The 15138-nt window shown below is 37.5% G+C and overlaps 1 protein-coding gene and 1 long non-coding RNA gene across 7 annotated transcripts in view; both read left to right on the top strand.

Annotated features, from left to right (window-relative positions):
• Positions 1 to 13076, top strand: part of FUT8 (fucosyltransferase 8) — a 173167-nt gene extending 160091 nt beyond the window's left edge. For 5 of the 6 annotated variants that reach the window (XM_060174814.1, XM_060174812.1, XM_060174813.1 and 2 more), the window contains one exon: positions 12091 to 13076. In XM_060174814.1, coding sequence (XP_060030797.1) covers positions 12091 to 12408 — 318 coding nt within the window. In that variant the 3' untranslated portion in view covers positions 12409 to 13076. Of the gene's footprint in view, positions 1 to 9588; positions 9767 to 12090 lie in introns of all 6 variants that reach the window. The other variant, XR_009545305.1, reaches the window with a different exon arrangement.
• The window catches only part of LOC132533332 (uncharacterized), a 408100-nt gene that overhangs the window by 351409 nt on the left and 41553 nt on the right, over positions 1 to 15138 (top strand). The window lies entirely within an intron of this gene.

Raw genomic sequence — 15138 nt, 5'->3', positions numbered from 1 at the left:
ATTCAGTTGTTGCAAATAAGTAGATCTTAAGGGTTTGGCTTTATAAAAAAACATACTGCTTTTGTCTAACACTTTGTATTACTTATTTTGGATAGAAGCAGAGAAATTAAGATGGATGGAGAAGATAGGCAAATGTGTAGCACTGCTTTACCACACTGGCTTTTCCCCTGCAGGTGGGGATGGGGGACTTGAACTGGGATCATTACATATTATATGTTATAACATGAGTGCTGTATCAGATGTGCGACTGCCTCTCCATACATATTTCTTTCTCACTTTTTAAAATATGAGAGGTCTAAACCCCATCCCTGGTAGAATATTAGCATGTCAATAATTGATGTGGATTACTTAATGTGAATTTTATTCTTCTTTTTCACTTATGTTCATACTTCCGGTTAGTTCACTGAACAGCTGTTAAGTGATTTTTGTGCTCATTATTATATTAGGTGCAGAGGGGATTTCAAAGGAAATTAAAGATAGAACTCTTACTCAGGTCCAGAGTCTAGTGAGCCAAATGCACATATGAAATAGAGAATAATTATCAAGAAATAAAAATGACATATGCTTAAAAACTTAGAGGAAGTAGAGGAAATAAAATATGAAAAGGAAAGCTGCATCATTTTCATGGGAATACACTTCAGAGAAAATAAAGAATGGAAGTTATATTACATGAGAATGCACATTGGTTTTATTTTTATATGTTTTTATTTTTTGCCTCCAAGGTTATCGCTGGGGCTCAGTACCAGCACTATGAATCCATTGCTCCTGGAGGCCATTTTTCCCATTTTGTTGACCTTGTTGTTGCGTTTGTTGCTTTTGTTATTGTTGTCATAGCTGTTGTTGTTGTTGGATAGGACAGAGAAATTGAGAGAGGAGAGGAAAACAGAGGGAGAGAGAAAGATAGACACCTTCAGACCTGCTTTACTGCTTACAAAGTGACCCCCTGCAGGTGAGGAGAATGCACATTGTTACAATGGGATGATGACACAATTGTTAAAAAGATTCCTGTTCCAGCAAAGGTTGTGTAAATTTCCTCAATATAGAAATAAGGATACTACAAACTACCTAAAGACAGTTTCACAGAACTAGAATCACATAACTGTAGTTCTAGTCAGCGGCTTAATTCTAATTAATCCCACAGAAACTTTCCTTAATTATTAAGTTCTCGTGATGACAGCTATTGCTTATGTTCCTCCCTTGCTGGGGTGAGCATTTTGCCAGTTTTCTTAGTTCACTTATTAAAAAGACTCATACTTCCTCATAAAATGCTCTGGTCCCGTTTGTGAAATACCAGTTGTATTTATGCATCTTATTTCAGTACTCAATTCTTTTTCATTGATCTGTACATCTATTTTTTTATTATTTAATTTTATTTATAAAAAGGAAACACTAACAAAATCATAGGATAAGAGGGGTACAACTCCACACAATTCCCACCACCAGAGCTCCGTATCCCATCTCCTCCTCTGATAGCTTTCCTATTCTTTAACCCTCTGGGAGTATGGACCCAAGGTCATTGTGGGGTGCAGAAGGTGGAAGGTCTGGCTTCTGTAATTGCTTCCCCGATGAACATGGGTGTTGACTGGTTGATCCATACTCTTAGTCTGTCTCTCTCTTTCCCTAGTGGAGCAGGGTTCTGAGTAATCGGAGCTCCAGGACACATTGGTGGGGTTGTATGTCCAGGGAAGTTTGCTTGGGTAGCATCTGGAACCTGCTGGCTGAAAAGAGAATTAACATGCAAAGCAAATTGTTGACTAATCATGAACCTACATGCTGGAATAGTGCAGGTGAAGAGTTGGGGGGGGGGAGTCTCTATTTTGTAGATAGCTAGTAGGCATCTTTTAGTTATATTCCAAAGTGGCTATATGAGTTTTTTGTGCTCCCCACCCCGAGCCTGACATCTGATATGTGGGTAGATCCAAGTTGTTGTCTGGAGAGATGATGTCATGGCTAGAAAAAGGACCAGAAATCTGGATCAGGGAAGAAAGTAGCTCCCAAATATGGGGAAAGGTATATAAATATTATTGACTGTAAACCCCATCTATTTGATGTGATCTGGGGCCCATATTCAGCTTAGGAGCCTATGTGACCTCTGCATCCCTGTAGATCTGAGCTCACATTCTGTGGTCATGAGTAGGAATGTTTCAAGCTGCCTTAATATTAGGACCTATCTTCTTCAGATGTAGCATAGAGAATGTTCCTTCGGAGGATGGAAAATTCTCTACCATTGTTGATCCATGTTGAGGGAAAGGTCCTATGGGGGCCCACAAAGGGGTCTGTTTTGTTGTTCCTGTTATAAATGACCTGTAACAATGGAGAGAGGGATTTATGTGAGGTCTAGGCCCATCAGGTCTGTTTGGGAGACTCAGAACTCCCCGATTAGGACCCCAGCTGGTAGAATGGCCTGATAGTGACTAAAGAGTCATCATTAAAGTATGCCAGTCTCTTGCCCTTTTTCAGCTTTTGCAGTCCTTGCTTTGATAAGGTTAGCTTTGGAGTGAGTGAGAGAACTGTAATAGGAAGTAGATGAGGAGGGTATCTAAGTCTAAGTGGACACTATTTCATTATGAATTTTATACTGACTCTCACTGCGGGCTGATGTGTACTTTTGCTTTCAGGTATATATTTTGCTCTAATTTATGGATACATGTGAACATATGCTCTATCTCATGGGACCTGGTCAATATCTAGGTTTTGAGACTTTGTTAGGAAGTGAACCACCTGGAATGGAATTATAGAATCCTATGAAAGTAAATGTCTCACCCGAGTAATGAGGGTGAAGGGTTGACATTACATGCCTGAAGTCTCTGGACATAGTCTGAAGTGAAGCATGCTGAGGTGGTACTTGTTGCGGTGATTAGGTTGCGATCAGCAGATGCAATATCATCTGGTATGAATTGAGCATGCAGGAAAGTGAGCCCCACTCTAGAGGTTCCAGGACTGGGGGAAATACAAGCTCTATAGAGGAAGTGGGAGGTTCTTGCTGTCTTCGGGTTTAAGAAGACGATTGATAGTTATTGCTGTAATCAAATTATTTGGCAATTGGGTTAACTTTGAAATATCTCTTTGTTAGGATTTGCTGTATCATACACAACCTCACCACAATTTGTGTCCTTTGACATTATTTGTACATAGCTGTGCCACCTGTTGCTTCTGTTCTCCCTGGTCTAGGCTTTTAAGAGAGTCAACATATCAAAGACTCAGCCTTTGGTCTGTGCATTAAAAAGTTCGAGACATTCAATCTGTTTACCCCCTCTCATATTAGTGATTTATATGACAACAAATTAATAGGAGTGTACATAAACACCATTCCCACCACCAAAAGACCGTGTCCCATCCCATCTCCGACCCGCAACTCCACCCCCTGCCCTGTGAAGCCGAACATCCACCCTTACCCTCAACCCAGGGTTTTTGCTTTGGTTCCCTACTCCAGATTCAGTCAAATCCTGCTTTGAGTTTCCCTTTCTGTTCTTTCTCAACTTCTGTTTATGAGTGGGATCATCCCACACTCATCTTTATCTTTCTGACTTAGCTCATTTAACATAATTCCTTCCAGCTCCATCCAAGATGAGTCAGAGAAACTGGGTTCTTTGTTCTTAATAGCTGCGTAGTGTACATCTATTTTTTCCCCAGTACCTTACTGTTTTGATTGGTATAGCCCTGTAATATACCTGGAAGTCAGGAAATGTGATGCCTACAGTTTTTTTCTTTTTCTTTCAAGAAGATTGTCAATACAGACACAAATCAGAAACTAAGAAAAAAGCTTAAGTAGATAACCCTGACCTCATGCTTGAACAATCTGGAAAAAGAATAAGACTTATTAAGAGATAAGGATATGATTTTATTATTCAATGTTGCTATTAATGTTGCTCTGAGTTTTCTAAATTCTTTCATCAGAGCTGTTTTCCAAATCCAACTTAGGGCCTAAAAGTCTTATGAATTGAAGAGAATAGTCCTCAGGATTTAATTTGAACAGTAGAGGCATTAACATTTTCCAGGAGTATCAAGTAAGCTCCAAACTATGCTGCTAGTTTTGTATTGTGTTACTAGGAATTGCCTCTACCCAAATGCCTACTTTGTCACTGGAATTATATTCTTATGTAATGAAACCATCTTAAATGTGATTTTTTTTTTTTGTTAATAGCAATCACCACATCAATTCTACATGGGCAATATATTGGAAAAGTATATATTTGAAAATATTTTTTACCAAATTTTGGAATTGGTTTTTATTACAGATTTACTAAATCTGGAATCTTACAAAAATGGTTGTAGGTGCATCATTTAAAGAATTTGGGGGAGTCGGGTGGTAGTGCAGCAAGTTAAGCACACATGGCATAAAGCACAAGGACCGGCATAAGGATCCCAGTTTGAGCCCCTGGCTCCCCACCTGCAGGGAAGTCGCTTCACAGGTAGTGAAGCCGCTTCACAGGTAGTGAAGCAGGTCTGCAGGTATCTATCTTTCTCTCCCCCTCTCTGTCTTCTCCTCCTCTCTCCATTTCTCTCTGTCCTATCCAACAATGATGACATCAACAACAATAATAACTACAACAATAGAACAACAAGGGCAACAAAAGGGAATAAATTAAAAAAAAAGAATTTGGGTAATCAACACATTATTTACTAGTTGCAGCCTTTAAAATCACCATATGAAAATTACTTTTTCTCCTCTCTTTGACATATCTTTTGTGACATTTAATATAACATCCTTGTGGAACTTTCTTTTGTCTAACTCCAGATCCACACACTACACGACCATTATACTTTGAATTCAGATTTTGAAAAGCTCCAGTGGGAAAAATCTACATTCATTTTATTCCATACAGATGGCTTTTGTTAGGAAATTCCATTGAGGCATGGCTCATAAAAACAACAATGTAACGTGTATGTACTCATCTCTCTTGGAGTGGCAAAACAAAGTAGTTTACAAGAAAAGTGCATGGATCTCCCAGCACCCACCAGTGATACAATAGTCTACTTCCAACTTCTCACACGAGATTATCTCTTTTGAATAGGGCTCCCTGAAGGCCCTATCTTAAAAAAAAAAAAAATTCTACGAAGATATTGGAAGCTCTTACAACTTTACCTGCATGTTCTTGGGAGATAAAATTCAGCATATGGGTATTCATTGTTGTTTTTTCCCCCATTATTTATTTATTTTTTTTAAGTAATAAGTACTACATCAATCTGAAAAGCTTCTGCATGCCAGAAGGAACAACCATCACCAAAACAGACACCTGCTAAATAGGAGAATATATTTACAATATGTCATACCTCAGACAAATGATTACTAGCCAGAAAATATGAAGTACACAAAACTCAGCAACAGCAAAAAAGAAATAACAGGCAGGGGAAACAGCATCAGGCCTGAGGCTCTGAGGTCCCAACACCACCATAATTCAGAGCTGAGTAGTGCTCTGGTAAAATAAATTGATTCAATTTTAAAACTGAGGGGAATAATTGAAAACTTCACCAGAGAAGATACTCAGATGACCAACAGATAAATGTCCAAAATCACTGACTATCTGAGAAATGCAGAGGCTGCAAGGAGATGCCCTTCACTGCTGTTACCCCTGTGAGGATGACCTACATCAAAAAAGAGACAACAAGTGCTGGGAACGATGTGGAAAAGAACTCTTCTACATTGTTAGTATGAATTGGTCCAGCCCCTGAAAACATTAAAAATGGGCCTGTCACATAACACAACAATTTCTCTCCTATGTATCAATCCAAAGAACACAAAAGTACCTACCTGGGGAGAACTGTGCACACTTTGGGTTCATAATTTGTGTTTCACAGAAACAGCCCACTATCCAACAGCAGGTAAATGATTAAAGAAATTGTGCTATGTATACACAATGGCATACTACACAGCTGTAAGGAAAAAAAAACTTACCTTTTGCTACAGCATGCACAGATCTGGAGGGAATCTGTTGATTAAAAAAAAAAAAAAGCCAAAAGGAGGATTAATACTAGGTGATATCTGTCAAATGGAATCTAAGAAACAAGGTAAAGGACAATTCAGGTGCAACCTCAGTGAACTATATTCTATTGCAGCAAATCTGGGAACCCAGAAAGAGGAATGGAAAAATGCTAAGCAGAGGAAAGGGGTCTAAGGCCCTTTGGGGGGAATAAGATAATGGTTTGGTCAGGAGTGAGATGTACTGACACCCCACTCATCTTGAAGAAATAGGGGAATGTACAAAATGTGTAAATCGGTGATAGTTAAAGCATTATTTTAGGTTAGCGTTGATTTCACGAAGAATTACATGCCTAGGTAGAATGTTGGAGAATATCTAAAGAATGAATTTTGCATAATGATTACTAAAAACATTTTAGCTTAGATAAATCTTTAAAATAAAGTCCAAAGGGAAGCATGGATGAGGAAATGCAAATGCAAATGTCAGTACTGTAGCAATCCTTCTAGCCCTTTACAGTAAATTGGTAGATTGCCTCATGATTTATACAGAGAAGAAAAAAATGAATTGCTCAGAATGTTATGTAAGGATTAAATATCACCTATAGATTTTCTGGTCTCTAATGCTGCACTAATGTTATGCATAGCATTCACTGTTTTGTTTTTTTTTTTCAGTGCCTACTGTGTGATAGGCACTGTTCTAGGTGTTTCTTTTAAGGCAGTTTAAAATATGGTTTGAGAACCAGGAAGAGTTCTAATTGCAACTCTGATATATTAACTCCTTTTTCCTTTTCTGATTTATGGGAAATTTGTCTGTTGTTTAGTTTCTTCATCCATAAAATATGAATAATAACAGTAACACCTCATAAGGTTGTGATAGGTAAATGAGTTAAGCAAAAGAAAAATGCAAGGACATTATGAAAACAGTGCCTGAACCATAATCAGTGTTTATTATGCTCTTATGCTTGCCTGCTATCATTACCACCACTATTATGAAAAAGATAAAGCTTCTTATACCTGTAGTGAAATTTCTACTGTTATTTCTCTGACTTAAGAAAAATAAATATGTTACCAAGCAAGGCTAACTATAGGTAATTTTTATTACTCCCACAAAAAAAGAAAAAGAAAGAAAAAAGGAGATCCCTTTAAAAAGTGGCACTGAGAAGTATTGTTTAATGAGAGAGAGATTTAATACTAGAAAAGAGAAAATGTTTCATGGCTCATTACCACAGTGGGTATATGGTCATTCCAAAAGACAGTAATTAAAGAGTCAGTTATCAAAAATCTCCCCAAAAATAAAAGTCCTGGACCAGATGGTTTTACAAATGAATTCTACAAAACCTTCAAAGAAGAACTAATACCTCTAGTTTTAAAAATCTTCCAGAAGACTGAAGACACTGGAATACTCCCTGGCAGTTTCTATGAAGCCAACATCACTCTGATACCAAAAGCAGACAGGGACACAACCAAAAAAGAAAACTACAGACCAATATCTCTGATGAACATAGATGCGAAAATATTAAACAAAATTCTAGCCAACCAGATACAGCAGTATATCAAAAAGATTGTTCATCATGACCAAGTGGGGTTTATCCCAGGCATACAAGTTTGGTTTAATATACGTAAATCAATCAATGTGATCCACCACATCAACAAAAGCAAGACCAAAAACCACATGTTCATATCAATAGATGCAGAGAAAGCCTTTGACAAAATACAACATCCCTTTATGATCAAAACACTACAAAAAATGGGAATAGATGGAAAATTCCTGAATATAGTGGAGTCTTTATATAGCAAACCTACAGCCAACATCATACTCAATGGTGAAAAACTGGAAGCATTTCCACTCAGATCAGGTACTAGACAGGGCTGCCCACTATCACCATTACTATTCAACATAGTGTTGGAAGTTCTTGCCATAGCAATCAGGCAGGAGCAAGGAATTAAAGGGATACAGATTGGAAGAGAAGAAGTCAAACTCTCCTTATTTGCAGATGACATGATAGTATACATAGAAAAACCTAAAGAATCCAGCAAGAAGCTTTTGGAAATCATCAGGCAATACAGTAAGGTGTCAGGCTATAAAATTAACATTCAAAAGTCAGTGGCATTCCTCTATGCAAACACTAAGTTAGAAGAAATTGAAATCCAGAAATCAATTCCTTTTACTATAGCAACAAAAATAATAAAATGTCTAGGAGTAAATCTAACCAAGGAAGTGAAAGACTTGTATACTGAAAATTATGAGTCACTACTCAAAGAAATGAAAAAGACACAAAGAAGTGGAAAGATATTCCATCTTCATGGGTTGGAAGAATTAACATCATCAGAATGAATATATATTACCCAGAGCCATCTACAAATTTAATGCTATCCCCATCAAGATCCCAAGCACATTTTTTAGGAGAATAGAAAAAATGCTACAAATGTTTATCTGGAACCAGAAAAGACCTAGAATTGCCAAAATAATCTTGAGAAAAAAGAACAGAACCGGAGGCATCACACTCCCAGATCTCAAACTATATTATAGGGCCATTGTCATCAAAACTGCTTGGTACTGGAACATGAATAGACACACTGACCAGTGGAATAGAATTGAGAGCCAAGAAATGAGGCCCCACACCTATGGACATCTAATCTTTGACAAAGGTGCCCAGACTATTCAATGGGGAAAGCAGAGTCTCTTCAACAAATGGTGTTGGAAACAATGGGTTGAAACATGCAGAAGAATGAAACTGAACCACTGTATTTCACCAAATACAAAAGTAAATTCCAAGTGGATCAAGGACTTGGATGTTAGACCACAAACTATCAAATACTTAGAGGAAAATATTGGCAGAACTCTTTTCCACATAAATTTTAAAGACATTTTCAATGAAACGAATCCAGTTACAAAGAAGACTAAGGCAAGAATAAACCTAAGGGACTACATCAAATTAAAAAGCTTCTTCACAGCAAAAGAAACCACTACCCAAACCAAGAGACCCCTCACAGAATGGGAGAAGATCTTTACATGCCATACATCAGACAAGAGTTTAATAACCAACATATATAAAGAGCTTGCCAAACTCAACAACAAGACAACAAATAACCCCATCCAAAAATGGGGGAAGGACTTGGACAGAATATTCGCCACAGAAGAGATCCAAAAGGCTGAAAAACACGTGAAAAAATGCTCCAAGTCTCTGACTGTCAGAGAAATGCAAATAAAGACAACAATGAGCTATCACTTCACTCCTGTGAGAATGTCATACATCAGAAAAGTTAACAGCAGCAAATGCTGGAGAGGGTGTGGGATCAAAGGAACCCTCCTACACTGCTGGTGGGAATGCAAATTGGTCCAACCTCTGTGGAGAACAGTCTGGAGAACTCTCAGAAGGCTAGAAACGGACCTACCCTATGATCCTGCAATTCCTCTCCTGGGGATATATTGCACCAAAGTAAAAGACTCTGGGGTGGGTGGGTGGGGAGAATACAGGTCCATGAAGGACGATAAATGACATAATGGGGGTTGTATTGTTAAATGGGAAACTGGGGAATGTTATGCATGTACAAACTATTGTATTTACTGTTGAATGTAAAACATTAATTCCCCAATAAAGAAATAAATTTTTAAAAAAAAGAGTCAGTGGAGGGACCATAAAAAAAAAATCTTAATGCTTTTTAAGACACCAGGTTACAGATGCTCCCATGACGCCTACCTGACTCCCCTGGGCAGGTGACCTCATCAATGTACCCTAGAACCCCATCTCTCAGGAGCCCCTGTTCTCCATCTGAATTAAAATGTCCAGCCCAAGAGTGGTGATAATCACACTTGTGTAAAGGCAAGACTCAACAGAAATGTCTGTGAGTTAGCAAAAACTCAGCAAATGGTTCTCTCTCATAGTTGTGTTTTGTCACTATTTGAGCTATTTTATTTCAAGTCTCCCCTTGATTTCACATATCCTGTTTGGGTCTTAACTGAATTTTCTATTCAAGTTTCAAATCTTTCGAGGCTCATTTTGCTACAGACTCAGATTTCTACCAGTGATTTCAATCTCACCCTGTCATTCCTAATACTATTGGCTATATAACAGACTTGGAAGCAGAGTCATTGTCTTGATGGCATATCTAGTTGAAATGCTAGCACTAGAATTGGGATATTATTTAATCCCCTTGTATTTTAGTCCCTATTTGCAAAATTTAAAATAACATCTAAGTGTAGCTTAATTTGCAAATTATGTATAGTGTTTGGAGATAACCTCTCAAATTCCTAAAATGTGTCTTTAAGAAGGTAAGGTTGTTCCATTTGCTAATAACAGTTAAGAATGAGCATTTTTTATTCAGGTTTTGTTTTAATCTTCCTGAATACTAAAGTTTTTTAAAAAATATTTATTACCTTTTGTTGCCCTTGTTGTTTTATTGTTGTTGTTGTTATTGTTGTTGTTGATGTCGTCATTGTTGGATAGGACAGAGAAATGGAGAGAGGAGGGGAAGACAGGGGGAGAGAAAGACACCTACAGACCTGCTTCACCGCCTGTGAAGCGACCCCCCTGCAGGTGGGAAGCCAGGGGCTCGAACCAGAATCCTTATGTGCAGGTCCTTGTGCTTTGCGCTACGTGCACTTAACCTGCTGTGCAACTGCCCGACTCCCCCAATACTAAAGTTTTAAAGAACCCTTGGGTCAACCTAAATTGCTCTAGTGAACAGGCTAATAATTATTGTTATTATTATTAACAAATGCAAAAGTACTGGTATAGGGACAATAGTAGTTCATTAACTGAGATAATTATAACTGGAAATTTAAGAAAAATTGACCTGAAATGAATTCTCAGTTCACAACGTATAAAAGAATGTCCTAAGTAAAATGATAGTATGCACTCTTCTGTCTTGTCTTATTCTTAGAAGGGTTTTTGAAACCCATTTACTCTACAGTGAATACATTTATTAATTGTTCAAAGTGGTCCCCCTCCCTGGAGATAGTTACAGGTTAACTTTATCACAAAATATTAAGCTTATGGAATGATGTTCAGATTGATCCAGATGCTTAGAATTTCAGCTACCATCTAGTGAGCAGCCTAGGGCTTCTTCAGGAAGAGAAATCTTTTAAGTAGCCTTAGATAAATCAAGTATATTCCTCAAGCTAGCTTGTCTTATTTAAGTCCTTAAATGCTATCTGTATAGCACACTTGTTAAAGTTCTTTAGAATGGAAATGTCAGATGTTTAAGCTTACTTGTTAATGCTAGTTGATTGTCAATAATTACATTAATTTCATTTAGGAAGTTCCGAAACCACATCCAAATTAGGAGAAAGAAGTGTGTGATTAACATTGAATGAAGAAAAGGGAGCTAGTTGACTGTTATATTTCCATACCTTGGAGCCAGGTGGTGACATACCTGGTTGAGTGCTGAGACCCACATGCAAGGACCCAGGTTCAGGTCCCCAGTCCCCACCTACAAGGGGTAAAAGCTTCACTCACTATGAAGCAGAGATGCGGATGTTTCTCTCTCCCTCTCTATTCCCCTTCCCTCTATTTCTCTTTGTCTCTATAAGTAAATAAATAATCTTACACCATAAATTCTTTAAGATCGTCTGCTGTTGTGGTCTGGGAGGTGGTGCAATGGATAAAGCATTGGATTCTCAAACATGAGGTCCTGAGTTCAGTCCCTGGCAGCACATGTACCAGAGTGATGTCTGGTTCTTTCTCTCCTATATTTCTCATGAATAAATGAATTCTTTTTTTAAAAAAAGATTGTCTGCTGTTTTTCTCATTTTTGTACCACGAGAGCCCAATATGGGAGGGACACTGTGTGATTCTTAGTGAATTCTTAGTAAATGTTTATTAAAACTGAGTTTCTTTCTTCCTTTATCTCTCTCATTTTTAAAAATGTGGTTGGAGATTTCATTCATAGCAAAGCATTCATTTTAATCTCTGAACCACATCCAGGGCTAAGGTTCTTAAAGTACTTTTCACTGTATTTTTCTCCCAGAGGCCGAATTGGGATAACTTTCATGTTTTAAGGAAATGAATACAAGCATGGAGATAGAGAATAACTAAAAATGTTTTGCTAGAACCCGTTGCTTCTCATCTGTTCATCCTAGTTCTAATGCTTGTCTCTTTGGCCAGGAACATTCAGATTGCTAGAAGATCTTACACAAACTAATGTTAGTTTCTTTATTCTTTTCTAAGGTTTGCCGAGTTGCTTATGAAATCATGCAAACACTGCATCCTGATGCCTCTGCAAACTTCCATTCTTTGGATGACATCTACTATTTTGGGGGCCAAAATGCTCACAACCAGATTGCCATTTATCCTCATCAGCCTCGAACTGCAGATGAAATCCCTATGGAACCTGGAGATATCATTGGTGTGGCTGGAAATCACTGGGATGGCTATTCCAAAGGCGTGAACAGAAAACTGGGAAGGACTGGCCTATATCCCTCCTATAAAGTTCGAGAAAAGATAGAAACAGTCAAGTACCCCACATATCCTGAGGCAGAAAAATAAAGCTAACTTGGAAGAGATGAACAACCAAACTCAGTTCAAATAAAATACTTGAGTCAAACAACAGATGGAGAAGGTCCTCACCCAACAACACCTGGTGACATGAGCAGACACCCTCAGTACTAGAAGCAGAGGGCTCTGATGGAATTCCTCTTCACAAGGGCTACAATTGCCCTCAAGCCCATGCACAGTCCAATGATGTGCTCACATATAACATGCAAGAAGGTTGTTTTCTATTTTGCCCCTTCTCAAGATTATGTCCCCATGAAACAAACACTGCCACATTGTGTAATTTAAGTAACACGGACATTTTGTGTGAGACTTCAAATATGGTGCCTATACCTGAGAGACTTAAATGACCTAAAGTGAAGGCTGAAGTTCCCTACTATGGGAAGGTTGATTCTTAGCCAGTGGTGGTATTGTAACCACTGAATTCACTCCAGTCACAGATTCAGAATGAGAATGGGTGGTTTTTGTCTGGATTTTTTTTTTTTTAAAGTAATTGCATTAGTTCATTTGCCTCATCATTAATAAGTGATGGACTCATCAGAAAATAAAATATTCACACTCCATTAAGAACTTTTGTAAAACAATGTCATGAGCAAATTCTTTAGTACTCAATGTTTCTGGACATTCTCTTTGATAACAAAAATAAATTTTAAAAAGAGGAATTTTGTAAAGTGTCTAGAATGTTCCTTCATTGGATGATGTGGTGTTTGGCTTTGCAATAGAAAACACTGTGTTCAAAAGAGGAGTTTTACAGTTTTTCTACTTGATTTTTTTTTCTTTTCAAGACCTGATCAAGGGGCTAATTAGGCCTGAGCTCAAAGAGCCATTGGTCTGTTTTAATTCTAAAAACTGAATTTAGTTTATTCACACTTACAAAGCTATTTTAAAAACCACTGTGAGAACTTGGAATTCTTTTGGACCTTGTTTGTTTTAATTCAAGTAAGTCATCATTCTTTTTTCCTCCCAATGTAACTATCACCCAACATTTCCAAAACCAACAACATCAGACTTATTGGTAGCCCTTTTTATATTGTAATGTTTTCACTTGTGATTTGGATTATTTATCCTGCAACCAATTTGTGCCCTTTCCTATTATGTTCTACTTTTGAGAGAACCAGGATTCTTTAGGGTTGAGAAGCTGATGCTGTTTTTAAAGTCCTTGTCTCACAATGTGTAGAATTTAGACAAAGGAGAGAGGAACCAGTGTGAAGTGCAAAATGGACTTGGCATTATCTATTCCAAACACTTCCAGCACTTTAGATTAGAATCACTTCAGAAGATAAGACTTTGAAGCACTCTATGCTTTATTGTGCTCGCATGCTCTCTCTCTCAAGATCACTTTTTTTTTCCCTTATAAAACACTAGTATTTGTAGCCTACCTCTTTTAAATGCCTGGCAGGGGTGTTTTATAGCATGTCTTCTTCTTTAAAAAAAAAAACTCATTTCCTGTAAGAACCACTTGATGTAGCATATCAGAAATCCCAGAGATAAAAGCTACAAGACATCATCAGTACTTAAATGTCCCTATTAAACTTCCCCAAATTCTTTTGCTCTCCAGTCAGATCTTCCAGTGAAGTAAACTAATTATGAGTTAGCAATTTCCAATCTAGTCTTTGATATAAATAAAAGTCATTTGAAACAAAAATCTCCAGTGAACAGAGGTACTTCTGAATTATTTTCTAATTCCCATGTCACTTGTCATCAGAATATCAGTAATTGGGTCTGAGTCGTTCCCTTGCAGGCGAGCCAAAGTAAATCAGTCTCTTTTCATTCGACATTGACCAAGTTTCAAGAACCAAAGAACAGTGATGAGGGAAATAGTTTTTCCTAAATGGAGGCAGTTAATTTCCATATAATCCTTTTTTATACTTTTGATTTCTCTGCTTCAATTTCCTACTTTTATTCATTACAAGTATGTTTTCCTTTGCTTCACTGCATATTGTTATAATAACTTCTGTTCAATATCTGAATCATCTCAGAGTTGGTCTCCATTGTTTATCTTTTTTCTAGAGAATGAGTCCTGTTTTTCTAGTTCTTTGTTGTAATTTTAGGTTGTATTCTGAATGTTGTTAAATCTGTTAGATTCCTTTGATGGGTGCTGATTTTGTTTGAAAGCTTGTTTTGTTGGCATCTAATCTCATTGAGCTAGAATTGTAAACTATCTTCGGCAGCAATTCACATGTCATTTTTTTTTTTAATCTTTTAGCTGCATTCTAAACCATGCACAAGGTTTAGTGGTCACCTAGGGACTGTGGTAGAATTTATACACAAAATTAGGCTTCTATATTCTCCCCCCTCCCCCCCCCCCAACTTTCTAGCGCCTATGGTTGCTCTAGTTTTTCAACCAGGAAATTTAGTTTTTCTGTTAGCCTAACAGTCCCCAAAAAAACTAAAAAACAGAAAACTTACTTTGTGTTGTTCCCTTTGAAGTTTCAGCCTCTGCAGAATTTGCCTGCTATTTTGTGGTTTTGTTTATTTACTTACTTATTTTGGCCTAGGATTTATAGTTGTCATCCATCAGAATTCCTGTTGTGTACGTTAACTCTACCATCCAGGAAGAGGAATCTAAGACTGAGGCTTAATAGGAAAAAGCATGTTGAGGGAAGGAAGCTTCTGTTTATGCTTTAATAGCTAAGGAATCATTAGGTTCAAACACAGATATGTATATTGTTAAACCTACAGGTGTGAAAATCTAATGAGTAATGCTGGTCACTTCTTCCTGAA

This window comes from Erinaceus europaeus, chromosome 16 (genome assembly GCF_950295315.1).
Source record: "Erinaceus europaeus chromosome 16, mEriEur2.1, whole genome shotgun sequence".
Taxonomy (NCBI): domain Eukaryota; kingdom Metazoa; phylum Chordata; class Mammalia; order Eulipotyphla; family Erinaceidae; genus Erinaceus; species Erinaceus europaeus.
The sequence above is the reverse complement of the archived record's forward strand: the minus strand, read 5'-3'. Positions and strand labels throughout refer to the sequence as shown.